Source organism: Artibeus jamaicensis, unplaced genomic scaffold, assembly GCF_021234435.1.
Source record: "Artibeus jamaicensis isolate MK-2021 breed Jamaican fruit bat unplaced genomic scaffold, CSHL_Jam_final contig_233, whole genome shotgun sequence".
NCBI classification, from domain to species: Eukaryota; Metazoa; Chordata; class Mammalia; order Chiroptera; family Phyllostomidae; genus Artibeus; species Artibeus jamaicensis.
The window spans coordinates 53851735-53878548 of NW_026521486.1; the positions used below are offsets into that span (position 1 = coordinate 53851735).

At 53.2% G+C, this 26814-nt stretch overlaps 1 protein-coding gene across 3 annotated transcripts; it reads right to left on the minus strand.

Annotated features, from left to right (window-relative positions):
- Window positions 1–6314: 6314 nt before the first annotated feature.
- On the minus strand, window positions 6315–25666 carry ITGA7 (integrin subunit alpha 7). Of its 3 annotated transcripts, none has more exons than XM_037144121.2 (25): window positions 25275–25666; window positions 20948–21075; window positions 20767–20846; window positions 19363–19618; window positions 18386–18505; window positions 17408–17615; window positions 17084–17277; window positions 16645–16733; window positions 16394–16521; window positions 16144–16239; window positions 15892–15953; window positions 15594–15763; window positions 15054–15203; window positions 14260–14375; window positions 13508–13700; window positions 13348–13428; window positions 13164–13243; window positions 12962–13036; window positions 12726–12828; window positions 12015–12191; window positions 11692–11823; window positions 9514–9627; window positions 9193–9291; window positions 8983–9108; window positions 6315–7018 (listed from the first exon to the last, which is right to left on the minus strand). In XM_037144121.2, the coding sequence occupies exons 1-25, from the start codon at window positions 25478–25480 to the stop codon at window positions 6788–6790; spliced, it is 3414 nt and encodes a 1137-aa protein (XP_037000016.2). In that variant the 5' UTR covers window positions 25481–25666; the 3' UTR covers window positions 6315–6787. The 3 variants fall into 3 exon arrangements, with proteins under 3 accessions (XP_037000016.2, XP_037000015.2, XP_037000019.2); XM_037144120.2 differs by lacking the exon at window positions 18386–18505 and adding an exon at window positions 18769–18900; XM_037144124.2 differs by lacking the exons at window positions 15054–15203; window positions 18386–18505 and adding an exon at window positions 18769–18900.
- Window positions 25667–26814: the final 1148 nt, after the last annotated feature.

The following is a 26814-nucleotide window of genomic DNA, read 5'->3' on the forward strand; positions in this document are numbered from 1 at the left end:
ATTCTGAGGACTTCCACCAAGATGGAGGCATAGCTGGAGACGCTGTGCTTCCTCACACAACCAAGTTTAGAGACAACTAGATAATAGCAACAGAAAACACAGCCAGAACGCAGAAAATTGAACTTTTCAGAAGTCTGATAACAACAAATTCTTCAGCCTGACCGGTAAGAGGGGCGAAACCAGCAGCTGGCAGAGCAGGGTAGCACAGGAAAACTCAGTCAGACGGACTCAGGCTCGAGGAATCCAGGCACAGGGTTGGACCTGGTGGGCAACTCAGCGAGCAATCTCGGGGAAACAGTGAGGAAGCAGGGCTGCAGGTTGACGGTGGTCGCGCATCCCTGCGTGGATAGACAAGGGAGGGAGTGGGCGATTGGACAAGAGCCAGCAGCCCCAGCGGCAGCGGAGGCGGAGGGCACCGCCATTTCCCTGCTACGACCCCACCTCCACAAACAGCGTCATAATCCAGCGACCTAAGTGGCCCTGCCCTGGTGAACAACCTAAGGATCTGCTCTTCACCCAGCTGCGAGAAACAGCAGAGGGGGCCGCCATTTCCCTGCTCTGACCCCACCTCCACATACAGAGTCACAACCCAGTGACCTGGGAGTCCAAGGCTCCGCTCCTCAGACTTAACGGATGCAAACAGACCAAAAACGGCTCAAGAAGATCTCAAAGACCCAGAGCCTATAAATCTAAGCGATGAAGAAATAGCAAAACTCTCAGATGCACAGTTTAAAACACTGGTGATCAGGATCCTCACAGAACTGGTTGATTATAGCCACAAATTAGACAAACATATGAAGGCAAAACTAATTGAAATGAATGGACTTGCACAGGAAACCAATAGCAATGAAAAGGAAACTGGGACTCAAATCAATGGAGTGGGACTCAAATCAATGGGACTCAAATCAATGGAGTGGACCAGAAGAAAGCAAATAATGGCTAAACAGAAAAGAGTGAAGAAGCAAGAATTCAAAAAAATGAGGAGAGGCTTAGGAACCTCCAGGACATCTTTAAATGCTCCAGCATCCGAATTATAGGCGTACCAGAAGGGGGAAAGGAACAGCCACCAGTGGAAAACTTATTTGAACAAATAATAAAGGAGAATTTCCCCAATCTGGCAAAGGAAATAGACTTCCAGGAAATCCAGGAAGCTCAGAGAGTACCAAAGAAGTTGGACCCAAGAAGGAACACACCAAGGCACATCATAATTACATTAGCCAAAATTAAAATGAAGGAGAGAATCCTAGAAGCAGCAAGAGCTAAGGGGACAGTCACCTACAAAGGAGTCCCCATCAGACTGTCAGCTGATTTCTCAAAAGAGACCTTACAGGCAAGAAGGGGCTGGAAAGAGGTATTCCAAGTCATGAAATCCAAAGACCTACAACCAAGATTGCTCTATCCAGCAAAACTTTCATTTAGAATGGAAGGGCAGACAAAGTGCTTCTCAGATAGATCAAATTCAAGGAGTTCATCATCACCAAGCCCTTATTATATGAAACGTTAAAGGCACTTATCTAAGAAAAAGAAGTTAAAGAAACATGAACAGTGAAAGGACAACAAATTCACAGTTATTAACAACCACACCTAAAAGGAAAGCAAACTAAAAGGACAGCTAGATCAGGAGTGGAAACATAGAAATGAAGATCTCAAGGAGGGTTAGCAACAGGGTAGTGGGAGGAGGAGAAGGGGAGAGAAGGTACAGAAAATAAGTAGCATAGACAGTAGATAGAAAATAGATGGGGGGGGCAAGAATAGTATGGGAAATATAGAATCTAAAGAACTTGGGATAGGTGGTCATAAACTAAAGGGGGGGTAATGGTGGGGATGGGGGGGTAGGGTGGAGGGGAATGAAGGGGGGGAATAGAACAACTGTAATGGCATAATCAATAAAAATAAATTAATTAATTTAAAAAATAGTCCCCTACAGTTGTGTTTTTGCTTACTACTCATTTGTCTGGTTCCTTTACAACATTCATTCTTCAAATGTTATTGATTAATACTATGTGGGGGCTACAGAAATATATAAGACAAAGTCCCTGTGCTCAATAGGCCAACAGGTCATTAGAGGAGAAAGATGTATAAAGAGATATTTTTCAGCACAATATGCAGTATCAGTACAATAACAATATATGTATATAGTGTGAAGGGGAAAGGCTTATAACCCCATCAGAGCTGGAGAGTCGTAAGAAAAGCCATTCTTGGAGGGTGTGGGGGGATCCTGAACTGAATCTAACAAAGCCATTCTTGAGGGGTGTGGGGGGAGCCAGCCAAGTGAGGTGGAAGATCTGACTGGCAGAGGCTCCCGTGTGAAACAGCTGGGCAGGAAGAAAACAGCATGTACCTTAGGTAACCAGAGCACAGTTATCAAGGGAGAAAGCTTCAGAGAAGAGGCTGAGGAGTCCATCGGGGGTTGATCACAGAGAGCCTTGTCTGTCACATTAAAGAGTTGGATTCTGTCTTGTTGACAATGAGGAAGCTATTCAGATTTTTTAGCAGTTAATTGCCGTTTTATTTTTTAGTATATTTTATTGATTATGCTATTTATCTTCTCCCCTTTATCCCCCCTACACCCTAAACCACCCCACCCTCCAGCATTCTCCTCCCCACTTAGTTCATGTCCATGGATTGTACTTGTAAGTTCTTTGGTTTCTGTATTTCCTATACTATTTTTGACCTCCCCCTGTCTATTTTTTACCTACCATTTATGCTTCTTATTCTCTGTACCTTTTCCCCCAATTTTCCTCTTCCCCCTTCCCTTTCCCCTCCCTCTCCTCACTGATAACCCTCCAGGTGATCTCCATTTCTGTGATTCTGTTCCTGTTCTAGTTGTTTGCTTAATTTTTGTTTTTTGGCTTCAGTTGTTGATAGTTATGAGTTTGTTGTCATTTTATTGTTCATAGTTTTTTATCTATTGATCTTCTATTTCTTAAAAGGTTAGATAAGTCCCGTTTTTAAGATTTTATTTATTTATTTTTAGAGAGAGGGGAAGAAAGGGAGAGAAACATCACTGTATGATTGCCTCTTACATGACCCCCTACTGGGAACCTGGCCCACAACCCAAGCATGCTCCCTGACTAGGAATCAGACTGGCAACCCTTTAGTTTGTAGCCCACATTCAATCCATTGAGCTATAGCAATCAAGGCTTAGAGAAGTCCCTTTAACATTTCATAATAAAGGCTTGGTGATTATGAACTTTAAATTGACCTTATCTGGGAAGCTCTTTATCTGCCCTTCCATTCTAAATGATAGCTTGGCTGAATAGATTAATCTTGGGTGTAGGTCCTTGCCTTTCATGACTTCAAATATTTCCAGCCCCTTCTTGCCTATAGGTCTCCTTTGAGAAATCAGCTCATAGTCTTATGAGAACTCCTTTGTAGGTAACTGTCTCCTTTTCTCTTGCTGCTCTTAAGATTCTCTTCTTATCTTTGATCTCGGCTGATGTAATTATGATGTGCCTTGGTGTGTTCCTCCTCGGGTCCAACTCCTTTGGGACTCTGAGTTTCCTGGACTTCCTGGAAGTCTATTTCCTTTGCCAGATTAAGGAAGTTTTCCTTTATTATTTGTTCAAATGTTTTCCACTTGTCACTCTTCCTCTTCCCCCTCTGGTACCCCATAATTCAGATGTTGGAATGTTTAAAGATGTCCTGAAAGTTCCTAAGCCTCTCCTCATTTTTTTTGAACTCTTGTTTCTTCATACTTTTGTGTTTGGTCATTTTTTTTCTTCCGTCTGGTCCACTCCTTTGATTTGAGTCCCAGTTTCCTTTCCATCACTATTGGTTTCCTGTGCATTTACTTTCATTTTAATTAGTTTAGCCTTCATATGTCCTCTAATTTGTGACTAAAATCAGCCAGTCCTGTGAGCATCCTGATCACCAGGGTTTTGAACTGTGCATCTGAAAGTTTGGCTATTTCTTGGTCGCTTAGAGTTATGGGCTCTGGGGCTTGGAGTTCTTCTTGAGCCATGTTTTGGTCTGTTCGTGCCCGTTATGTATGAGGGTAAGAGCCCTAGGTATTCACCAGGGTGGGGCAACTCGGTTGCTGGGTTGTGACGCTGTATGTGGGGGCAGGGTCAAAGAGAGGCAATAGCGGTCCCCTCTGCTACTTCCCACCACTGGGGCCTGCGAGGTCTGTCTCACTGCTCGCTCCTTCAGCTGTTTTATCTGTGTGCAAATGTGATGTGTGCCCGCAGTCAGCCTGCCACCTTGTGCCCTCGGTGGGTCCACCCACTGCTACCCCACACCTGGGATCCACAGATCCATGGCTGCTGCGCGCCTGAGTCTGTCAGTGGATTTTTCCTGCCCAACCCCACTCCGCCACTGGTTCCACCCCTCTTACCGATCTGGCCGAAGGGTTCATTGTTGTCAGACTTCTGTACAGTTCAATTTTCTGTGTTTTGGTTGCGTTTTTGTTGCTAAAACTTTGTTATCTTTAAACTTGGTTGTGCGAGGAGGCCCAGTGTTTCCACCTACACCTCCATCTTGGCCAGAAGTCAAAGAAAATACTTTAAAAAAATTTTGTTCATTTTCTTCTTTTTTAGAATTTATTTTTTAGAGAGGGGAAGAGAGGGAGAGAAACATCAATGTGTGGTTGCCTCTCACGTGGCCCCCACTGGGAACCTGGCCTGCAAATGTGTCCTGACTGGGAATCGAACCAATGACCTTTTGATTTACAGCCCTCACTCAATCCACTGAACTACACCAGCAAGGGCCATTTTCTTCTTTTATGAATCTATGAAATAGTTACCAAATTTTGTATTTCATGTTAATATAATGCCCCAGTACTTAGTTTGAAGTTTCCGCCTAAAAAGAAATGAGATTACTTTAATGTCTGATCTCAACAGCTAATTTTAGCCAGAATTATGGCATTACCTCTTTTAGTTTCTAAAAGAATCATTAAAGAATTTCTTTTGGCCCTGGCTGGTGTGGCTCAGTGAATTGAGCATCGGCCTGTGAACCAAAGGGTCGCAGGTTCGGTTCTCAGTCAGAGCACATGCCTGGGTTGCGGGCCAGGTCCCCAGCAGGGGACACATGAGAGGCAACCACACATCAATGTTTCTCTTCCTCTCTTTCTCCCTCCCCTCCTTTCTAAAAAATATAAATAAATAAAACCTTTTAAAAAAAGAAATTTGGGGGAAAGATAAAACACCCACATGGTATAAAAGACACTACAGGGGAAAGTCTCTTCCACCCCAGTCTCCCAACCTCCCAGAGCCCCTCTCTGAAGGCACTAAATATCACATCACCAATTTCTTGTGAATCCTCCTGGAGATGGAGATAATCTGTGAGTAGATAGCACACACACCACACATTTAGATGCATGTATGTATATACATATATATTCACCTTTCTTTACACAAGTGGTAGAATGTTGTACCCACTAATCTATACGTTGTTTTACTGGGATTAGCAAATACCGTCAAAGATTTCCAAAGTGGCTATATCGATTTACACTTTCACCAGTAATATTTGATATTATGTATCTTCTTGTTCATTTGTTCATTCATATTGATGGACAAATTTTCTATTTTATTCAGTGGGTTATAATCTATACCCTATTCACTTACAGTTTTATTGAAGTATCATTATGTATAAGAATGGATACATATTTCCAATGTTTAACCTGATGAGCTTTGTACACCTGTAAAACCATCACTGCAATCAAGATAATGAACATGCCTATCGACCATGAAAGTTTCCTTGTGCCTCTTTGTGATCCATTCTTCTCTCTTCCATCCCCATCCCCAGGTAATCACTAGTCTACTCTCTGTCACAAGAGGTGACATTTTGTAGCATTTTATATAAATAGAATCCTACACTATGTACTTTTTTTTGTCTGGCTTATTTCACTCAGTATGATTGTTTGGAGATTCATCCATGTTGTAGGAATGTATCAATAGATCCTTTAATTGCTGAGTAGTAGTCCACTGTATGGATGTACCATAGATTATATATTCAGCTGTTGATAGACATTTGGGTTGTTTTCAGTTTTGGTCTATCACAAATAAAGTTGTTCCCACAGAAAAGTGCCCCCGCCCTTCCTTTGGATACCACACCCTTGCACCTCCAGGATCTGGTCACAGAAGTCGGATGCATACATCACCTGCCAGGCTGCCGACCCTCCCTCCCACTACCACCTTTGTCCTGAGCTTGGGGTGTGCAGAGTGAATCAGGCCTCTCCTGAAGACCATGGGCATGAGGGAGCAGAACCCAGCAAAGAGGCCAGAGGTTTGTTCTCAATTTTTTTTGTTTTGTTTTTTGTTTTTTGTTCACAGGCCAGCACTCAGTCCATTGAGCCACACTAGCCAGGGTTTGTTCTCAATTTTTTTTTTAATAAATAAACGAAATCTGCTAGACTGATGCAGCAAACTAAGGTAGAGGAGAAGGGAAATTAGGAAGATAAGAGCCCCTGAATCGGCGATGCAACCTCCTCCCCAACCCTATGGGGTAAGGCACTTTTGGGAAGATAGGTCCTTGGGGTCCTGCTACACTGGGTGAATAGGAGAGGGAGGGATTAGGGTCTCCTCTCCCAAACCTCTGCATCAGGACATTGCTGCCCTTCTCACCCTCTCCTACGACCCCTTCCCTGATTTACCTCTCTCAGGTCACAGCGTTCTAAGGGGAGGTTTGGGCATGCTCCTCCTGGAGGGAGTGCTCTATGCCCCTGAGAAAACAGATCCTGCAAAATCCTGGTGGGACACGGGCAGCCCATTCTACTGTCTTCATCCAGAGGAGCCGTCTCTGGGGAAGGGATGGAAGGGACACATAGGCCAGGCTGGGACAGGGGAAGCTAGACAGTGCCTGGTGTAGGGTGCCCATCAGAGCCCAGCTCCGGGTGCCCGTCAGCAGCCAGGATGGGGTGTGCATCAGGGCCCTCCCTCCGGGGGCTGCCCCAGTTGCTCCTCAGAATGGTGCCTGTCTTTTCCTCCTTGAATTGCTGTCGGTCTTCCCGAGGGATCTTCACCGCATGGTACTGGGGCACGGTGGCCTCGGGGTACCGCGCCCGCTTGAAGAATCCCATCTGTAAAAACACCAGGCCAGACATGAGGGCTGAGGTCCCTGGAGCAGACGCCCAGCATAGCCCAGCTCCCGGGTCCACCACCCCTGGGACAGAGAGAAGCAACTGCCGCAGAAAGGAGATGGGTTGGACAGCATCTAGTGCAGTAAGCAGCCCCCATGGGTGGCACCATCAGGGTCTCGTTTACAGCAAGAGAAAGACCAAGAGGGGGCCCAAGGTGCGAGGCCAAGGACATCTCCCTTGGCACCTGAAAGAGGGGATTGAAGGTGAAAGATCAGGACTGCTGACCCCAACGTTTCTACCAGCCCAAGCTTTTTAGGGGACCCAGTAGCATTGCCCAGAGCATGAATGAGATCTGACGGGAAACGTGGCTTCCTAGAGCCCTGCATACTCCAAAATGAGTCCTCTCAAGCCTCATACACACACACCCTGTGTACTTAAACACTGGGCAGCATCCCCGCAGGGCAGGGTCTTCTGTCCGTGAATATGATGGCCTCGCCCCTTCCTAAATCATGAACATGCTGGCCTGGACAAGGTGGAAATGCACCCCTTGCACACTCACACACAGGACTGCCAGAGATTCCCGCATGCTCAGACTGTACAGTATCTCCTTACACATTTGTCTCTGCACACTCATGCCCAAAAAAGGACATGCATACACCTTCCTGCACTCCACATGCTCACACTCCAAGATCCCACCCAACCCTCTGTGCACACCCCAGGCTGTGTATCCTCATTTTCATAAGCTCACCCTTATAACTGCCTTATACCTCAGTTCCCAAGACTAACCCCACCCTCATGCAATCTCATTTCTTCATCCTGAATGTTCCAGGTCCCCTGAATGCTGGACACTCTAACACTCACACACAAACATACCCCCACACACACATGCACACAAACAAAAATTACCCCACAGTCCCTGGACCCCCAGCTTCCACAGCTGAGGGCTGCACAGCCAGATGGGCCCGGTGATAGTTAGTGGGGAAAGATGAGTTCTGGCTGCTCCGACGGAAGAAGCCACACTGGGATGTCAAGGGGAGAGGGGAGCAAATAAGGGGGAGATGGGAAGACTTAGGAAGGACGGGGCCTTATCTCTGCTCTGTCCCCCTTCTGTAGGAGCAGGGAGCAGGGATCCCAGAGCCAGTTTCACAAAGGCATCAATCTTCTCCAAGAACAACCAGGTTCCAAACAGTGTGGATGCTAGTCCAGAGTCAAAGGGTGTGTCTGGTCTGTAATTGGTTGGGGGTGGAGTGGGAGGGTGTCCTCCAGAGCTCCAAGGACAGCATGGTTCCACATAGCCGAGCTGTGGCATGGGACTTCAGGCACGACCGCGGGTGATGACTGGGATTCCCTGCACTGAGTGTGCTTTTGTGTGGACCCCCAATTCAAATGTGATTCTGCCCATACACTGTTTACAAGAAAGGTTCCACAGAGAACCTGGTATGCGCAAGCTCTGAGTTCAGTCTTGGAGGCAGTTTCCTGGGGGTAGTTCTCCACACTGTTGGCCTTTGTGGACACAGTGGCCTTCCCAGCCTTACCCTGTCACTTTCTAATTAAGTAGACCACACTTCCCTGCCTCCATGAGTCAGCCTCCATGGTCCTTCTGGAAGGCCGAGACCTCACCCACCTCATCTCTCACATCCAGATCCTACTATCCCACCTTCTTCTAAGGCCCGGCTCTCAAGCCATCCCTCCTCTGAACTGCCACTGTACTTTCTTCACTTGGTGCCTTCTGACTACAAGACTCCCCTCCCCCACTAGACTGTCAAATCCCTGAGGACAAGATCTACATTGACTTATCTCTGAAATGTCCAAGACCAGACAAAGTCCCTAGTACAGCCAAGGTAAGTGCTCAGTACAGATGCTGAGGAAATGAGGGAGTGGGTGAGTGAGAACCACAGCATGAAAGGCTACCTGCTTGACAGGGAAGCCCAGCCCCCACTGGCCCCACCCTCCCCAAGCCTCACCTTCCACAGGAGCAGCACCAGCAGCGCCAGCACCAGCAGCCCTGCCAGTACAGCCAGGAGGATCACCCACCAGGGGACTCCCTCTGCTACCACAGCCACCGGATCCAAGTACACCATCACTGGGATCTGGGAAGCAAAGAGTTAATGGAGCAAGAGGTCCAGCAGGAGAGAAGAGCTCCCCCACCCTCACCTCCCAGTCCTGCAGCTCACAACTGTGGAGGCATCTCTGAGCAGCAGGTTCTTGATGGAGGACTTCACAGTGATGTTGGCTCTAACAATCACTTCCAGGGACTTCACGGCTGAGTATTCCTAAGAGAGCAGGGAAGCAGACCCTCCTTCTCAATGCCCTCATCCCCTCACCTCCCCCCAGCTCCAAAATTGTAAGTGGAATGGCACCCCACACAGAGGGTGTTTCTGCCCATCTGGGGTTAAGAGTGTGCTGCATTTGGACAGGGAGGAGGTAGAAGGGGAGGTCCTAGAGGGGCTGCTGGGGATGAGGTGGCCCAGCCCGCACCTCAGCAGTGCTCTCACCTCCAGGAAGGTGCTGTTCCAGAGGCGGCCCCAGACGTGCAGCACAGCTGCTCGGTCAAAGCTGTAGAGTGGGCAGCTGAACAACACGCAATTGGCCGTGCCCCGGTCACAGTCCTGGGCAGAAAGACAGACAGGGCTCTGAATTGCTGAGCCTGCCCAGGGTCCAGCATCCTCACAAACATGGTCACATGGACACAGAGTCTGCCCAGAGACCTCATCTATCCTTCCATGAGCCCCCACCCCTTGGACACCTTTTCTCCTTGCTCCTCAGTCATATCTCTATTTTCCTTATCAGCCTCAAACTTCCCTCTTCCAGGAAGCCTTCCCAAACTAACCTTGTGGTCCAACATGGCAGCCTATCCCAAATCTGGACTATTGGCTTTGAAATGCATGAGGAGCAGGAGGATGGCTCTTACTTCACAGCAGCAAGTAGAGTCGCTGCTCCCACTTATTGCTGATGTTACCTAACGTTGTTCCCATTCACTGAGCACCTACTACCTGCCAGGTACTTATCTCGTTTAAGCTTTACAACTATCCTGCAAGGTGCATATTAGTATCATCCTCAGTTTTCAAATTAGGAAATTGAGGCTCAAAGAGGCCAGGTGACCTACCTTAGGTCCCAGAGCTAGCAAAGCTAGTAAGTGTGGAGCACGTATTTAAACCCAGTCCCATACTGGGCAAAGCTATACTCCTACACTAAGTCCAAACTCACTGATGACGGAGGAGGCTGCCCGGGAGCTGCTGGGGGACAGGGGACCAGGCCCTGCTCCTTCCAGGCCTGACCTATATCCATTGGACCTAATCCCACCTAACGATCCATTTGCCTAAAAACTAAGTTATATTCATCACACTTCATAGAAGAAGAGCTTGAGAGTGTTTGAGTTCTGTGAGTCGTCTTCTATTTTACCACTTTTGAGCAAATCAAGAATACTTGGTCAATTGTCTAAAAGCAAGACCTTCTGCCTTAATCTGAAGTCAAAGAATTAATTTCAAAGTTCTTTGTAAAAAAGGGAGTTCTGCCCTGGCTGGTATGGCTTGGAGGATTGAGCACTGTCCTGTGAGAACTGAAAGGTTGCTGGTTAGAGTCCCAGTTGGGACAAATGCCTGGGTTGCCAGCCAGGTTAGGTCCCCACTAGGGGGCGTGCAAGAAGCAATCAGTTGATGGATTGCTCAAGCATGCATCAATGTTTCTTTCCCTCTCTATAGATTGATAGATAGATGATGATTGATAGATAGATAGATAGATAGATAGATAGATAGATAGATAGATAGATAGATAGATTTTAAGAGATTTTTTTTTAATGGGGAGTTCTTTCAGAGGAAATTAGTCATGTGGAGAAGGTAAGATTACCCATACAACAGGGAAAGACAGCAATTACACTTGTTCACCTTACACCCAGACACCTCCTTTTGCGTCCTGCCTGCTCTTCTGTCCCCCACACAGGAGGGACAGGGTGTGACAGGGGAGTCCCCTCCCAGACAGATGGGACCAGAGCTGGCCCGACTGCTTACATCCCCCTGCAGTCTCTGCAACTCCTTGCCTCAATTGCCCAGATATATCCATACCTGGGTTTCACCTCCTGGTAACCAGACAAATTCCCCCTTAATCTGTGTCCCCTCCACACTCTCATGCTAGCACCGTTCTCAAAGGGTGAGCACAGAGCATATGCCAATTTGCTCCACTTAAATAACAAAACTAAGTAAAACAAGCAGGAAATGGGGGCAAAACTGATCAAAAGGGACAGACTTAATGAATCACACATAATATACTACAATTAGAACTTTTTAAAACTTAAAATGCTTTTGACATTGTAAAAATCAAACAAGTGTTCTTACACAGATTGACTTTTGTCCTAAAAGCATTCAAAAGAACAACAAACGGATCTCAAAGGTAGGTAAAACCACCCACCTGTACAAAGCATTACCTCTGGTGTAAATGTGAGGAGCCTCAAACACACAGCTAACTGAACGCTGAGCTCTGGTGGAAGCACTTGGTGGGGGTGGGGGGGACTTGTGGTGCCAGCAGCTGCTTCATGCGTGTGCAGTGAACTGTCAATCCCACGTCTCAGCAGCCTCCCTGGACACCCCCTCACTGAATGAAGCTCCATGCCCCCAGCATCCTCTCTCAGCCCGCCAACTGCCCCCATGCTGCCTGCACCTCACTTGCCCTGCCCTCACCAGGGTGATGTTCTTCTTCTTCTCAGCAGAGGACACAGGCCACCAGGACGTGCTAGGCTCCCGCTGCACAGGAGGCTCCTGCTGCTTTTGCTGCTCCAGCTCTCGACGCCTCCTTTCCCTGCTGTCCACATCCTGGATGTGGGGACGGGGGCCCAGTGGGTGTCCCTCCAAACTTAACAACCTTGAGATGGCATCTCCTCCCTGCCGCCTTCCTCCTGGCCCCAACTCACCCACACATGCCCAGCTCCGCAATGCCCTTCCCACAGTCTAACGCCCCCCCACCCTGCTCCAGCAGCCCAGCTCCCACTCTGCCGAAGCCTTACCAGGTGGAGGACGTTGGGCCTGGGGGAACAAAGCCCCTTCTGCCCAGGCCCCTGCCCTCCCTCCAGCTCCACCCGCATGGGGTACAGCAGCCACTTCCCATTGGCAATCTCGTGGGGCCACATGATGTTGAGGAAGGCAGAGCCAAGGGTGTTGAGTGACTGGCCCTGGTTGGAGACCTATGGGCACAGAGAGTGTGAAAGGAGGGAGCTTGATTTCTGAGCAGCTCTGAATCCACAGAGTTGGAGAGGACAGGGTTGAGGGGACGGCCTCAGGAAGCACAGTTTCAACAAAGACTCAGGACGCCAGACCCAGCCAGGCACCATTCGCCACCTGTGTCAAACCCAGGAAAACCTGGAGATATCACTGGGTGGTGTGGGGAAGCCCCAGCGGAACCAGAGCAGAGTTCTGGGGAGAGATATCAGCCATCCCACCATGTTCCCACACCCAGCCAAGACCCCAGACAGAGAAGCTTCCCTGGGCTCTCGTAGCCTCCCCAGACCAGCAGGTGAGATGTTCAGCCAGAGACGACCAGGATATGGTCAGCCGAGGGCCCTGCACAAATACCTGCCCACAGCCAAGGTACCTCAGCTGAAGGAAACCTTGAACTCACCATACAGTAGAAGAGCCCCATCCCCTGGGACATGTCTCAGCCTCTCCTCTGCACCAAGAAGGGAGGGGGACCATAGGGGACCACATACCAGGACACTTACCGTGACTTCATACTTGACCTTGCTGCCCACATCCCGCTCAGACCGCATGGCACTTTCACCCCGCACAACGCCGGAAAAGAAAAGCTGCTGGGGAGTGGCCACCCTGGAGGAGAGGGGTCAAAATGGAGACTGATGAGGCCTGGGACCTGATGGAGGGTCGGAGGCAGAGCCCAGGCCTGGGTTTGGGTGTGGCAATGCCCGCCCCTCCAGTGCAGTGCCCCCGGGACAGGGCTCACCCTGTGATGGACAGCGGCAGCTCAATGAAGACACGGGCCCGAGCGGAGGCCGGGTGTAGCTCCTGCTCGCTGATCCTGGTGTGCGGGCAGAGGCCGGAGTGGGCAGCAGGCTCAGGCCATACCTCGAAGGGTCAGCCCCTTCTAGGTGGACATCGATTCCACTGCCCCCAACCTTATCCCACCCCAGCCCCACCAGGCTCACGTGGCCAACAGCAGCTCCACCTCCAGCTCCGTAGTCTCAATGGTGATCCCTGAGGTGCTGAGGATGAGGTAGAAGGTGATCTAGGCCGAGGGTGGAGCAAGATTAGAGTCAGGGGAGGTCAGGGGCTTGAGGAAGGGCCGGGGTTAGAGGTCACTTAGATAGGGATAAGGGCAGACGTGCCAACCTGGGCACCTCTCTTCATGGGGTTCCCCAGCTCGCACTCGACACGGGAGGCATTCTCACTGGACACGCACAGTGGCTTCTCCTGGAGGGGGGAGCAAAGGGGAGGTCAGTTCGGATTACTGGAAACCCCCAGGACCACGCTCCCCTGCCCAGGGTCTCACCGCAGAGTCCAGGGCCCGCACTCCCGAGTAGTCCAGAGAGGCAGGGAGGCTGACCAGGAGCTGTGCTTCATGGGCATCGTCCCCATCGGCCTGGGGCTGTGCTGGGTCCGAGGGCAGATTAGTGACCTTCAGCTCCAGGCCAATGAATGGCTGCCCACTCAATGCAAACAGGGCTGTTGTCCCATCGGCATCCCTGAAGGGTCAGATGCCACTCACTCCAAGATCAGAACACCTTCCCCTGCCCTGCCCACTCCTGCCCACCCTGCCCACTGCCCCCTAGAGAATGCCACTGGCCTCTACTCCCTGAGCCTCTGCTCTCGCCAGCCCAAGCCTCAGGTCTTCCCCGTGTCCCAGACATCAGACTGGGAGTCAGGGACCTCGGTCTGGTCCCAGCTCCACCACTGACTTACCTTGGACAAGTGACTTAACCTCTCTAGGCCTCTGTTCTCCATTTATGAAATGGGACTGATAATAATTCCTACCTCACAGGGTTGTGAAGACTGAACAGTGAGATGTACTTAAATTGCACATTATTATATGTGGGGTGAAGGATTGGTATTTTTGCCAGGGGAGCCCCTGTGGTCCCGTCACTGACTTCCATCTGCAGTCTTCTGAATTTTCAGCGGGTCCTCCCCAGCCTTCCATCCTCCTCTGCAGGCCCCGCCCCTCCCTCTGCCTGGCCTCCTGAAAAGCTTCCTTCCGTTCCTTGAACTCCTGCCTTCCCACTCCACCTGCTCCCTCACCCTCCTCACATGGGCAGAGGCTGGAACTCCATGTCGCTGACCCGGGCACAGAAGCGGGCATGCACAAGCTGTAGATTGCTCTGACAGATCTTATCCTCACCACAGCCTTGCTTCAGGAAGTGAATCTGGGGAGGGATTTGAGGAGAGGGTCATTCCTAGGGGGTGAGCAACGGGGGAAATGTGTCACCAAAGCATAAGGTGGGGTAGAGCATCACAGGATTGCACAACCTGGGTTCAGCTCCCAGATCTGCTGCTTACTGGCTGTGTGATACTGAGCTGGCCACTTAACCACTCTGAGCTCACGCCCTCACCAGTACAATGATGGGAGTATTATGATGCCATGATAGGGATGAGCAGGCTAGTCCACAGTAAGACCACATTTCCCTTGACTTCCTTGCATGTAACTGAGTTCCAGATCCAAGAGGTGGAGAGGAAGTGGAGTGCTACTTCCAGACTGGCCATGAGAATCTCACAGGGAGCTTCATGCTCCCCTCTCCCGGGTGAACAGGACAGACACGGTCTTAGCACTGAGGAGGCCACAGTTACAGATGCAGACCTCCATCAGCCTGAGCCCCTGACTAATCACCTGGAATCAAGGAGCACTGCTCCCTCTGACTAGGAACACATGGTCCTTTGGGCCATTCTCCATTTGGGGGTCTAGTTGTTATAGCACCTGGCGATATAAGGAACTACTGGAAAAAACATGTGAAAACTCTGCGAGCTGAGTGAGTGCCACTGGTGAGGGGTTACAATCACTGCTCCTCCCAGCTCCTTCTTCTGGGCTAAACCAGAGCCGTTCTCACCTCTGCCCGCTGGGTGCTGGGCTGGTGGGCATTGAGGATGGGGGCTACTGGGAGAAGCCCCTGGCCAGGAACCTGTCGCCGGAGCCGGGGGGTCTGGAGACTATAGGAAAGGGTCACCACAATGGCCCGAAGCTTGTCTTTAACATTCTCCTGGAAAGGGGAAAGATGGAAGGAATACAAGCACAGTCCTCAGGCCCCAGCCAAACTTAAGACAAATTCTGAAACCTGGAAAGTTTAGGGAGATGAAGGAGAGAAGTGGAGAACTGAGCAAAGAGAAGGGAGAGCAACTAAGGTGGAGAAGGGAAGAGACCCAGGATTTAGAGCTTTGAAAACCAGACGTGACGGGACCCTGCCATCTCCATCTCCAGGGAGCACTGAACTTGGCAGGAGACATAGGAAGGCAACAGCCAATAACGGAGGCTTCCCAAAAGTCAAGATCTCAGAATGAGGTGTGAGCGTGTTAGGGAAGAAGCTAAGAGGAATCAAGGAAGAGATCATGCAATGACAATGACCCTCAGAGGCCAAGGGGCCAGTGTCCACCTGTAACTGAAACGTGGTGTCTCCACAGACTCGGTCATGCTGGTGTTTCAGCCACACGGTGCCTGAGGCCTGGTGCTTAGGGTCATCGGGGCCACGGCTCAGGAAGGTCACTCGGGGAACCTGGCCCCGGAGCCTGCGGTCTGTGTCCCCATCTAGCACATAATCCAGGGCTGTGGCGTGTGGGGAGAGGAGGGAGACAGTGAGCTGGGGAACCGCTTCAGTCTGACCTTGAACCCAGGGGCCCTTCTTTCCCCCGTAAAACCAACAGGGTAGGAGATGGGAAGGGGACCCTACTCACCCACAATAGGGCTATAGCTGCTGGGGGTTGCAACGTAGCTGAAACAAACCCGTAGGTCCACACTGTGGAGGAGCAAAGGGTGGCTCTTGAGTCAGGAGAGGCTAATGGGCCACGACCACACCCCCACCCTGTCCCCTCCCTATCCAACCTCAGCCCCCAGTGCCAAATGAGGCAGGGAAATGGAGAAGGCCGGGGGGCCTAGAGGCCCTGGACGTCCTCACCCAGCCTCCCTCCCCCTGGACGCTCCCTCACCAGACCAAGTGGCCGCCAGCACAGTTGGGCTGTTCGAGGTCAATGGCTCGTGGAGAAATGGAGACCTCGTGGGAGACATGGAGGACGGGTCTGGCCCTGAGAAATGAAGAGTTGAGGGCACAAAAAGGGTAAGAACATGAGGCTGAGAAACTGGGGGACTGACCGGGGTGGATTCTCCGGCATCGGATTTGGCGCGAGTGGGGCTCGCAGACTCAGGAAGGGAGAAGACAAAGGAGGGGCAGGGCCTCACCTGAAGAGCACCGCAGTGTCGGCCAGGGAGCCCACCAGCAGGTCAGGGTAATGGTTCCCGTCCACGTCCAGGCCGCCCGACAGAGAGTAGCCGAAGCTCTTCACACTCACCGCCTCGCCCTCCAGCACCTGCAGGACCTGCCTGTCAGCGCCCCACCCACCACTCGGACCTCCGCCTCCTCCCTGCCCTCGGCAGCTGTGCCCCCCTCATTCCGCCCATGGCCACTCCCTCAGCCCAACAAGCCCCCTCACCTGGGAAGGTTTGACAACAACCCCCAGGCTGCTCCCGTGGTAGATAAAGACTTTTCCGTCCCCATCAAAGGGAGCACCCACTGCGAAATCTGTGGGTGAGCAGAAAAGCAGTCAGGCTGTGGGGGGCCAGGGTGACAAGGTCCAGGCCCCCACTTTGCCTCCGTCACCTAGTTCCATATCATATGTGTTCCATTTTACGGAGAGGCCACCGAGCCCCAGGGGCCTTGCACATATCCTTTTTAATCCCGTCAGCTGCTCCCTGCAGATACTACTACCTCAGAAAGGTTAGGTAACTCGCCCAAGGTCATAAAGCTGGTAAATGGTAAAGTTCAGGTGTGGGCCCAGATTGCTTCTCTCCCTGGGCCCTCAGAAGACCCCCTCATGACCTCAGGCACTTCCCTGCCCCGCCCCTCCTGAGCCTTTCCAATTCCCATCACACCTGGGAAGCCATCTTGGTTGAGGTCCCCAAGGACAGCCAGGCTGATCCCAAACATGGAGTCGGGGGACCCGCTGAGCCGAAGAGGGGAGACCCCAGCCCAGTGACCCCCTTGGTTCAGGTACACATACACAGCACCCCCCAGCTCTTCTTGGCGCTCAAAGAAGTAGGGAGCACCCACTATCAGGTCTGCCCAACTATGGAGAAAGAAAGACAGTCAGTGTGGGGGCCTGCCCAGCCAGGGAGATCAGGAAGAGATGCTAGAGGCCACTCAGCCCCCCTGGACCCAGCCCCCGCCCCCCAGCTCCACTCTCTCTGCCCACTCACCCATCGTTGTTCAGATCAGCCACAGCCAGCGAGTAGCCAAAGCCGGAGGTCAGGCCCTCCCCAGACAGCATAACTTCAGGCACCAGGCGACTGGCACTGTCTTTGCGCAGAATGACCACAGCCCCTTTGTGGTTGGCCCGGGGGGCTCCTGCCACAAAGCTCAGCTCCTCTGCACGCACCAGGCCCTTCCCAGAGTCAATGGAGAAACCTGGAGGGGGGTGATCTCCCAGTGAGCACTCTCCTTAAGGCTCAGGGGCCAAGGTGTGCCGCAGCCCCCACCGTGTCCTCCTCACAGGTCTGGAGCCAAAGATGCAGGCACCTCCACGTTACCACCACCACCACCACCCACCACCACCACCACCGCGGCTGACTGCGCCTCCCCCTACAGAGGCCTAGCAGCCCCCCACACCCAGAGACTGCAGTTTGGCACAGGTAGTGCCATGAGGGACTGGGAAGAAAAGAGAAAGGCAATGGCTGAGCAGCCAGACTCTACTCTCCCGGAGGTCCCTACCCCATCCAGGGCACCTTCCTGGCCCGCCCTCCCACCATCCTGGCAGGGAGAGGGGGTCCTCACATGGGTAGAGGGAGACGAGTGGGAGTGGGGAAGAGCTTGGTTCACCCCAATTTCTCTCAGGCCTCATTTCTCCCTTCTCTGCAGCAGGATGCCGACGCGACAGTGACAGGGACCTGCCAACACGCCTCGACTCTTCTCCAGCATGTGCCCATCATCCCTCCCAGAGAAAATGCCCCCTAGAGGTCTGGCCTCTTTCCTTCCCAGTGTGGTCTCTGCCCACCTGGTTCTTTCTCCATGGCGACCCCTGTTCACAGCCCCTTAGGTTCTCCCCCTTGGGACCTTTTCTTCTCAGGCCTGGTCACTAGGCCCAGCTTGTCTCTGGGTACGTGTGGGGGAGGGGCAGAGCAGGGGAAGCCAGGCCAAGCCCCCAGGGCCCAGGAGGACGTGGGTGGACGCTTACAAACCTAAGTAGCTATTCAGGGCCAAGTCTCCGGCTGGTCCGGGGAGCCGGTCAGCGGGGTCCAAAGTTTTATACACCAGCTGGTCAGGGTCTGAGCTATCAATGTTGGTCACAAAGAGCAACCCTGTGGGGGTCGGGGGCGGGGGGAGGAGAGAGACACCGGGGAGAGGACATCCAGAGGAGGGGCCACGGATGCAGAGACAGAGCCGGACACAGAGGCCAGAAGAGGAAGAAGAGGTAGAGAAAGAATATGAGAGACAGAGGCCACAGGGAGGGGAACAGAGACAGAAAGACAGGGACAGAGACAGAAGGGTGGGAGCGTGGAGAGGGAGGACAAGAGAGAGGAGCAAAGGGTTAGAGTGACTCTGGGCCAGGAGAGGTCCCTACCAAAGTAGCTGTTGGCAGGGACCGGGATGAGGCGGGGGTCCTGCTCCTTCTCACCCCCCGCCTCGTAGGGCCCGTCGTCCAGGTGGGCCAGGTCCGCTGAGCCCTGCACACAGAGCTCCACCCTGGCGGTGCCTGCAAGGACAAACCTGTTAGTGCCCAGGGCAGGGAGCTCGGAGCATCCTTTGGTCCGGATGCTAGTTAGACAGTCACACGGGAAAGTCACTCCTCTCCTTTCCAGCCCCATCTCCACCCCCTCCCGAGCTTCTGGGGTCCCACAGACTTGGCACACACTCACCGAGTGTCAGCTCTGCCAGCAGCAGCGTGTGGAGACGGGAGTGGGAGTGACGAGGTGTGGCAGGGGTGTTGGTAGGGAGGACCAGCCGTGCGTGTGGGGCTCATGCCAGCGTGTTGAGGAACACTCGGCCATGCGCAGGAGAGGAGATACCTCCATTCGTGCGTGTGCTCGCACGATGGGCGTGAAAGGCGTGGCGGTGCCCCGGGACTACACAGCAGTGAGCATGCTTGGCCACGTGCTGCCCTCTGAGGTAAGAGGACGGTTTGGTGCCCTTCTCCCCTCCCAGAGGAGTGACTCACCCTTCCAGTTATAGGTTCCCGGGGCCCCAAAGAGGAGGTAGTGGCTGTCGGGGGAGAAGGCAGCTGCAGCTCCCTGCTGGCAGAACCCAAATTGTTCATGGCCCTGAGGACGCCCCTCACAGAACTTCCACTCGCCACCATCCAAGTCGTCATGGAGGGCCAGGTCCTGGCTCAGCACAAAGCAGCGACCAATCACGTCCCTCGTCTCCAGGATCTGGTCTACTCGCTGCCTCGCCTCATATCTGTGTGCACAGGTCTGAAGGAGGAAGGAATGAGGAGCCATTCCACTGGAGGAGCCAGGGGCCTGCCGGAGCCGCGCTGCCCGGGTGCTGGTTCGTGTGCACGCACAAAACACATGCAACGAACCCCTGTGTGGGCACCCCCTGAGCTCCACCACCAGCCCAGTGTCCATCAGGTATATTTGCAACCCCCCAGCCCACCCGCACCTGCTCCCTTGCCCTGGCGGGAAGAAGTCTGTGTTCCACACTCTGTCTGTGCACACACAGGCATAACGAAGCCAGCACACGCAGCCCTCGTGCCTCTGTGACCACGCCTACAGGACCAGTTTGGTCCTGTCTCTGGCCCTTTATGTTATCACCTCGCCTGCCAAGAACTTCCTCCCCCTCCCCACTCTGCAGTGTCTCTTATTCTTGAAAGCCCGACTCAGTCACCCCATCCTCAGCCTCTCCCCGCACTCTGCCTTCAGACTTTGACAGACCAAGGACTATACCACTCACTTCCCACTGACCACACTCTGTCCCACGGTGACTTGTATTGATAACTGTGCACTTGTGCACAGCGGTGAGACGATACACAGAGAGAGACACATGCAGAAAAGGAGAGGATAAGAATCTGCATGTATGCAGTAGGCGGTTTGAGTTGTGGGCCAAGCGTTTCCTTGTCCTTTTTTTTTTAAAGATTTTATTTAATTAATTATTTTTAGACAGAGGGAAAGGGAGGGAGAAAGAGAGGGAGAGAAACATCAGTGTGTGGCTGCCTCTCACACACAGGGGGTGAGGAACCTGGCCCGCAACCCAGGCATGTGCCCTGACTGGGAATCGAACTGCTGATCCTTTGGTTCACAGGCCAGCACTGAGTCCACACACCAGCCAGGGCTTCCCTGTCTTTACATATCCTCTGTCAATAACTAGCACAAGGACTGATGCTTAAAAGTTACTCAGTAAGAGTTTGACAAAGGGATGGATGGACGAATGTTTAGATGGTTTAAATTTATAAGGACAGGGGCCATATCTTACACATTTTTTCTCTCTCCTTGAGGTGCTGGGAATCAGACCATCATACCAAATGCCCAGCCTGTGCTCTGTAAGCACATCCGTCCATATGCACACCCCCACACACACACACCGCCGCCCTGGCATACACAGTCACAGTAGTGGCACTCACCACAATTTTGCCTCCCGGCCCCTGGCTCCGAACACTCACTCCCAGCCACTGGTTCTCCTTGCTCTCCTTCTGCACATCAGCTGGAGGCAGGACACCGGGAATTAGGGGAGGGAAGCGGAGGCCAGGTCCTCTCCCCCCCTCCTCATGAGCTGCCACCGCTCCACTCCCACAGGGCCCATACCTCCCCGATCAATGTCCACTCTGTAGCAGTCAGTCTCCTCCAGGCTCAGGGGGCAAGCGAAGAGGCCTCCGGTGCGGTTCGCCTGCTGCCCAGGCAGAGCCAGGGCCTGGGGGGCACCCACCAGCAGCCTACATGATGGGGCAGGGGAGGAGTTAGCAGTCCAAATCCTCCCACCCCACAGAGCTTCCCAGGCCCAACATCTCACTACCACACAGAGTATTGAAGGGCGCAGACAAGGACCCAAAGCCCATTTCCCAAGTCCTGACAAGGGCAGGTTAATACACTTGCATTGGCCATGCAATCGTCACATTACATATGCTCGTACTGTAGATACATGTGTACAAACACGGCAGCCCAAGCATCCTGGCCAGCACTGCTAGTTTGAAAGAACCGCCTGTCCCAGCACCTGTTCCTGACCAGGCCTTTCCTCCCACTCCCTGGCCCATCCCCAAGCTCTGCCCTCCTTCACAGTCCTGTTGAAACCTTCCCAGAAATGCCAAGAACGCTGGGAGCCAAAGTAACGGGGGCCCAGACTGGCACCATGAGGTGGCCCAGGGATCGGCTTTGAAGGCCAAGCAAGAGCCTAGATATAGGCCTGCTTCTCCCACTCCATCAGGAACCCATCAAAGACCCCACTGACAGCAAACCTGCCAGCCCAGGAGTCTGTCCGTCACTCCAGCCAGCAGCAAGATAGGGACAAATACCCCTGATCTCTGATGTTCCCTCTATTCTCCCCTCACTTCCTGAATCCTCTTTCCCATCCTCCCTTCCCCTCCTCACAGCTACAATTTTCCCATTCCTCTCACCCCACCCCACTGCCACCCCCTCCCAGTCTTCTCTCCTACCTCCCCCTCAGACACTTTCCCAGCTACAACTTTCTTGGCAGGACAATTTTCCATAATCACAGCCAAGGCTTCTTCCCTGCGAGGACTGTGCTGGGAATGGAGGCTGCCTGGGTCCCTTGAGGCTGAACCCTCAGGCCAGGAGTGGAGGAGGGGGCGAGATGAGGTGATTGTCACCCAGCTGGCTACAAGGATTCTCTTTTTGAAGAATGAGAGACTCAAAAGTGGCAGCAGGGCAAATGTCAAGGCCTCTCTCCCACACTGCTTCCCTCCATCCCCCTTCCTGGGGGAGGGGCCCAAAGCCGTGTGGGGCAATACTGCAGACAGGCATCTGTGGGGCACTGTGCCATTTCTGTTGGTGCAGGGGGAGGGGAGGGCACAGAGCCACTCTCCCTTCCCACAACTCCTCCTCGTCTCTGCCCAGCTGTCACCCCGTGTCAGAGCCAGTGTCAAGAGACAGACCAGGGGCGGGGGAGGGGTCATGGTAGGGAGGAGAGCGTGGCGTGCATTCGGCATTTGTTAACAACTATTTATTGAAAACCTATCTGCCGAGCCCTGTGTCAGGCCCTGGTGAGGCAAGGAAGGAATATTCATTCAGCGCCTACTTTGGGTCAGGCCCAGGCTGCATGCCAGGGACATGAGGAACTTTATCACTCTCCGCCTAGGTGCTGGGCTAGGCAAGCTACATGCCTTATCTCAATCTTCACAACAATCCCATGTAAGGCTCCTTTTCTGGTCTTTCAGAACAGGACACTCGGAGACGTGAAATGGTATGCTGGAGTTCAAATGCACATCTGCCTCACTCCAGTGCCCGTGCCTGTCCACCACAGCCAGTGACAGGCCATGTCCAGAACACTGAGACTCCTCCACAAATCCAGAAAGGGGTGGCTCAGTTGCTTGGAGCACTGAGTCATACACCAAGAGGTAGCAGGTTCAATTCCCTGTCAGGGCACGTACCTAGGTTGCAGGTTCCAACCCCAGTCAGGGCAGATACAGGAAGCAACCTATCGATGTTTCTCTCTCTCTCTCTCCCTCTTCCCCACCCTTTCTTTCTCTTTTCCCCCTTCCTCTCTCTCTAAAATCAATAAACATATCCTTGGGTGAGGATTTTTTAAAAAGAGAAAGAAACCAGGCAGCGTGGCCAACCTTCAGACAAGTCAGCAGTAATGCCAGCACAGAGGCGGCCGTCTCTTGGAACCGGGGACCGCTCTTACTCATCTTCGTGCCGGCCCCCTGGGAGGCCAAGCCACACTATCACGTGGACCCCCAGAGGCAGGCAGTGTCTCAGATGGTCAGCGCATAGCTGAGCCCCAGGAGAAGCTAACAGTCAGTGTCCAGTGTTCACATCTCCTCTGGGGGTCAAGAGGAGAGAAGGGGGGAGGGGAGGGGTCTACAGGGAGGAAAGAAGTTGAGCACATGAATCCACACAGCCCCACCCGTGGTGAACAGACCAGCCCATCCTTCTTGGAACAAGAGTTCCCACAAACAGCCTCTCTGGTCCCTCCACCTCGGCCCCAGCCACACGCTTCTTCCTGGCTTTATCCCATGATCCCCAAATACTCCAAAGGCTCCGGACAGAACAGTAGCCACAGCTGCAGCCACCACAGCGAGAAAAGCAAAATCTTATTGGCAGCTGGGGGCAGAGGGACTCCCTGGGAGCTGGGCCAAGTGAAGGTGAAAGAGAAGCCCACGACCACTACACTTCTTAGTTCTCCACTCACTCCAGGCTCCCACCCAAGTCCAGCCCCCTCCGACTCTCTCATCTGGGTGGCCTTCTGCGGATAGTGCTGGGCCTGAACGAAGGCCGGCTCAGCTTGGGAGTGCTCCAGCCAAGCCTTTGGATCTGGGCTTGCTGTAAGGTGCTGAACCTATTCTCTAGGTCTGCGGATCCCAATACAGGAATTATACCACTCACTATGCGCCCTGCACTGTTCTAAGCATTTTACATGCTGGAGAAGGAGACCTGGAACTTGAAACCTAGGGATAAGCCAGGTACTTGGTCTCCCACAGGCCAAAAGGCAGAAGAGCGCCCCCTGCTGGAGCAAAACCCCGGGTTAGTCAGTCAGGCCCCTGGGGGAATGCCCTCAGCTTGACTCCGGGGGACAGAGTCAGGGGCCACCTTCAGAGATGAGGGGGAAATGACAAGAGACCAAGCTATTAAAAATAACCTAGAATTTGCCTGGAAATAGCTTAGAGAGTTCAGCATGTCCTAAAAAGGCCTCCAGTTCTGGAAGTCTGGCAGATGGGGGAAGGGGGAAGGGAGACAGATGAGGGAAGGAAGCAGACGGAACACTAAAGATGAGATGAAGTCAGTTGCTTTCTATGTGTTCCAGACTTCTGGGGACCACTGACCCTGCTCCCTGATGACAGGGATAATAACAGAAAAAAGATCAGAGCTATCCGCCCCCGTCCCTGAGCAGGAAAAGAGAAATGAGCTCTTGTCACCACCCTCTGCCCCCAGGCCAGTAGTAGCGGGGAGAACGCAGTCCCTGTGGATGGCATCGATCCCAGTAATGGACACTTAGTGTGGCTTAGGCTTGGCCTAGGAGAGAAAAGCTCTTTGGCAGGAGAAGGTGGGAAGCTCTCTTCCCCTTCCCGTCTCACTTTTTAAAACCGTACACGCAGCTAGAGCAAACAATACACAAAGCACCACGGTCACAAGCCCCTCACAAGTGTGTCCTTCTCCTGTGGGTCCTGAACTGATTAGAAAATAACCAGGATTGTCCTCTGACCCTCATTGCTCCCTGCCTCCCCCACTGCTGAGACTCCTGGAGCTGGAAATTTCCTGAGGAGGAAGGGGAACAGCCTGGCCAGCATCCTTCCTGGATCTCTGTCTGTCTCACTGCTGCTGCACCTTTTGGGGGCTCCGTTTCCCGCCGCGCTCTCTCACTGAAACCCGCAGTGCAGGTTGCCAGACCCCACCAAGTTCTCTCCCAGCTTTCCAGTGGTCTCCAGCCACAGAAGCGCAGGTCTCTCCTGGGTCCGCGGTGTCCTGCTGCCCTGATCCCATCCTACAGCAACGCACTGGCAGGAAGTTATTTCTGGAGCCTACCCTCTACCCCTCCCACAGCACCTTTAGCCTCTCTTCTCTGTCCTTCCCCTCTCTTCCTGCCCTAAGCAGAGACAGCACGCTCAGTCCTCCTCCCTGAGGGAATTCGGCCCTCTGGAGAGGGGGGGGAGCCACGCACCCTGGGACTGGAGCAAAGATGCAAGCTGGGGGGCGGGTGGGGGGCGGGGGAGCAAACAAAGATAGTTCCTGCCAAGACAAGAACCTTGCTCTACAGCTCATCCCCAAAGCAAGAGCCTGGGTCTTGGGGTTCGAGTGTACCCTCCAAGCTGGAGATAGATGGGGTGAGGCTCCAAACTGGGGTGCAGGATATCTATAGACAGTCGAGTCTTCGTGGGGTTCGAAGACTGAGAGATGAGGCAGGGGTGGGGAATCCGTGGTTCGAGCACAGGGACTCTGGGCGGGCGCGGTGACTCACCAGCTCTGGGGTCTGGGCTGTAACTGCCGGTGCAGAGCCACAGAGAAGCCGAAGAGGCTCCCTGGCTCACCCTCCTTGCGCAGGGCGCCCATCACATCCAGATTGAAGGCGACAGCCCGTGGGGAAAGCAGTCCAGCTAGAAGGGTGCCAAGAAGGTAACAAATCCCCGGGGGGCCTCGAGGATTGAGGCGCAGAGTCCTGGCCATCGGTGAACCCTGCGCGCGCTCCCCACGGGCGCAAGGAAACTGGATAGCGCCCGAGCACCAGGTCTCTCAGGCGGGTGCCGGGTATGGAGTCCCACAGGTCTTCAGGGGTCTCCCAATCTTTCACCGATCCACCGCCCCAAGCACCACACCGGCCGGACTGCTGCGGGCTCTCTGCATCCACTGAGGTTCCCGCCTCCGCACCCCCCCACGGGCAACGCCCCGCCCCGCCCTTGCCCGCCCTCCAGCTCCGCGGCTCCGCGGCAGGTGGAGGCCGCAGCGCAGAGGGATGCCCGGGCGGTCTGCGGGACGAGAGACCTGGCCTTGCGCCGGGGCCCCCCAGCCCCGCCCCAGCTCCGCCCCACTGGGCTCAGAGTTCTCTTCTTCCCCTCACTCCTGCGGGTGTCTGCTGGGGGTGGGGGGGGGGCTGGAGGAGGCGCCAAGGCATGGGGAGCCAGAGAGGGATCGAAAAAGAGAAAAAGATGGTAAAGAGATGAGAAATGGATGAGGCTAAAGGAGTCTGGGAAGAGAGATAGGCACACAGAAAGAGAGGAAATGAAAGGGGAGCGATCTCGAGCCTGGGTCCCATCTGGCCCCTTAGCGCTCGCTTCTCCCCTTGGTCACATGGAACACTTCTCACACTGTTCGACTCAAACTGCTTCCCACCTCTCCCCACACCACGCCCCCAAGCCTAGCAAGTGACACCTCGTCTGCATTCAGGGAAGAGAGGGAAAGACTGACAAAAAGAGAGAAAAACTCAGCAGGCCTAGGAAGAGAAGCAAAGGAAGCAGGTAGAAAGAAACAAACAAAAAAGAAAGAAAGAAAATAGATGGAGAAAGAAAGGCAAGAGTGTGATCAACAAAAGATGGGAGAAAACAAGAAAAACAGCCTGAGGCTGATAGACGCAGAGGAACATAGGCTGGGAGAAAGGGGGTGCCAAAGAAAGGCAGAGACGAGAGATTGGACCCAGGAGGCAGAAGGACGGGAAGGATGCCTCCAGCTCCCAGACCTTTCCAGGACTGCGCACTTCCCACCCTCCAAAGGGGAGAGGACCGGACGGGGCAGAGTCCTGGGCTGGCCCGGGCAGGAGCTGGGTGGGGCTTCCTGGGAATTTCCTAGGGGACCTGCAGGCCTGTGCCTCTTCTCCCTTCCCCTAGGTTGAGATAGAATCAAAGGGAGGGGGGACATTTCCAACTCTCTGCTATTTATAACTCCAATCCAGAAATGGGGCCTGGAGGAGAGATAGGAAATAATTTGGCACAAATGGAACCTCACTTGCTCCCACCTTCCCTTCCTAGTTGTCTTTCTTACTGGGTGTTGGTCTTGTGTATATCCCG

Bases quoted from the DNA above. Each gene is read 5' to 3' on its own strand.
- ITGA7 (XM_037144120.2), bottom strand. From the start codon at position 25,480: ATGGCCAGGACTCTGCGCCTCAATCCTCGAGGCCCCCCGGGGATTTGT. The intron at 18,901-19,362 runs GTGAGTCACTCC...TTGTCCTTGCAG, and splicing joins GGGAACCTATAACTGGAAGG to GCACCGCCAGGGTGGAGCTC. The intron at 13,701-14,259 runs GTGAGGAGGGTG...CTGACCCTTCAG, and splicing joins GAGTTCCAGCCTCTGCCCAT to GGATGCCGATGGGACAACAG.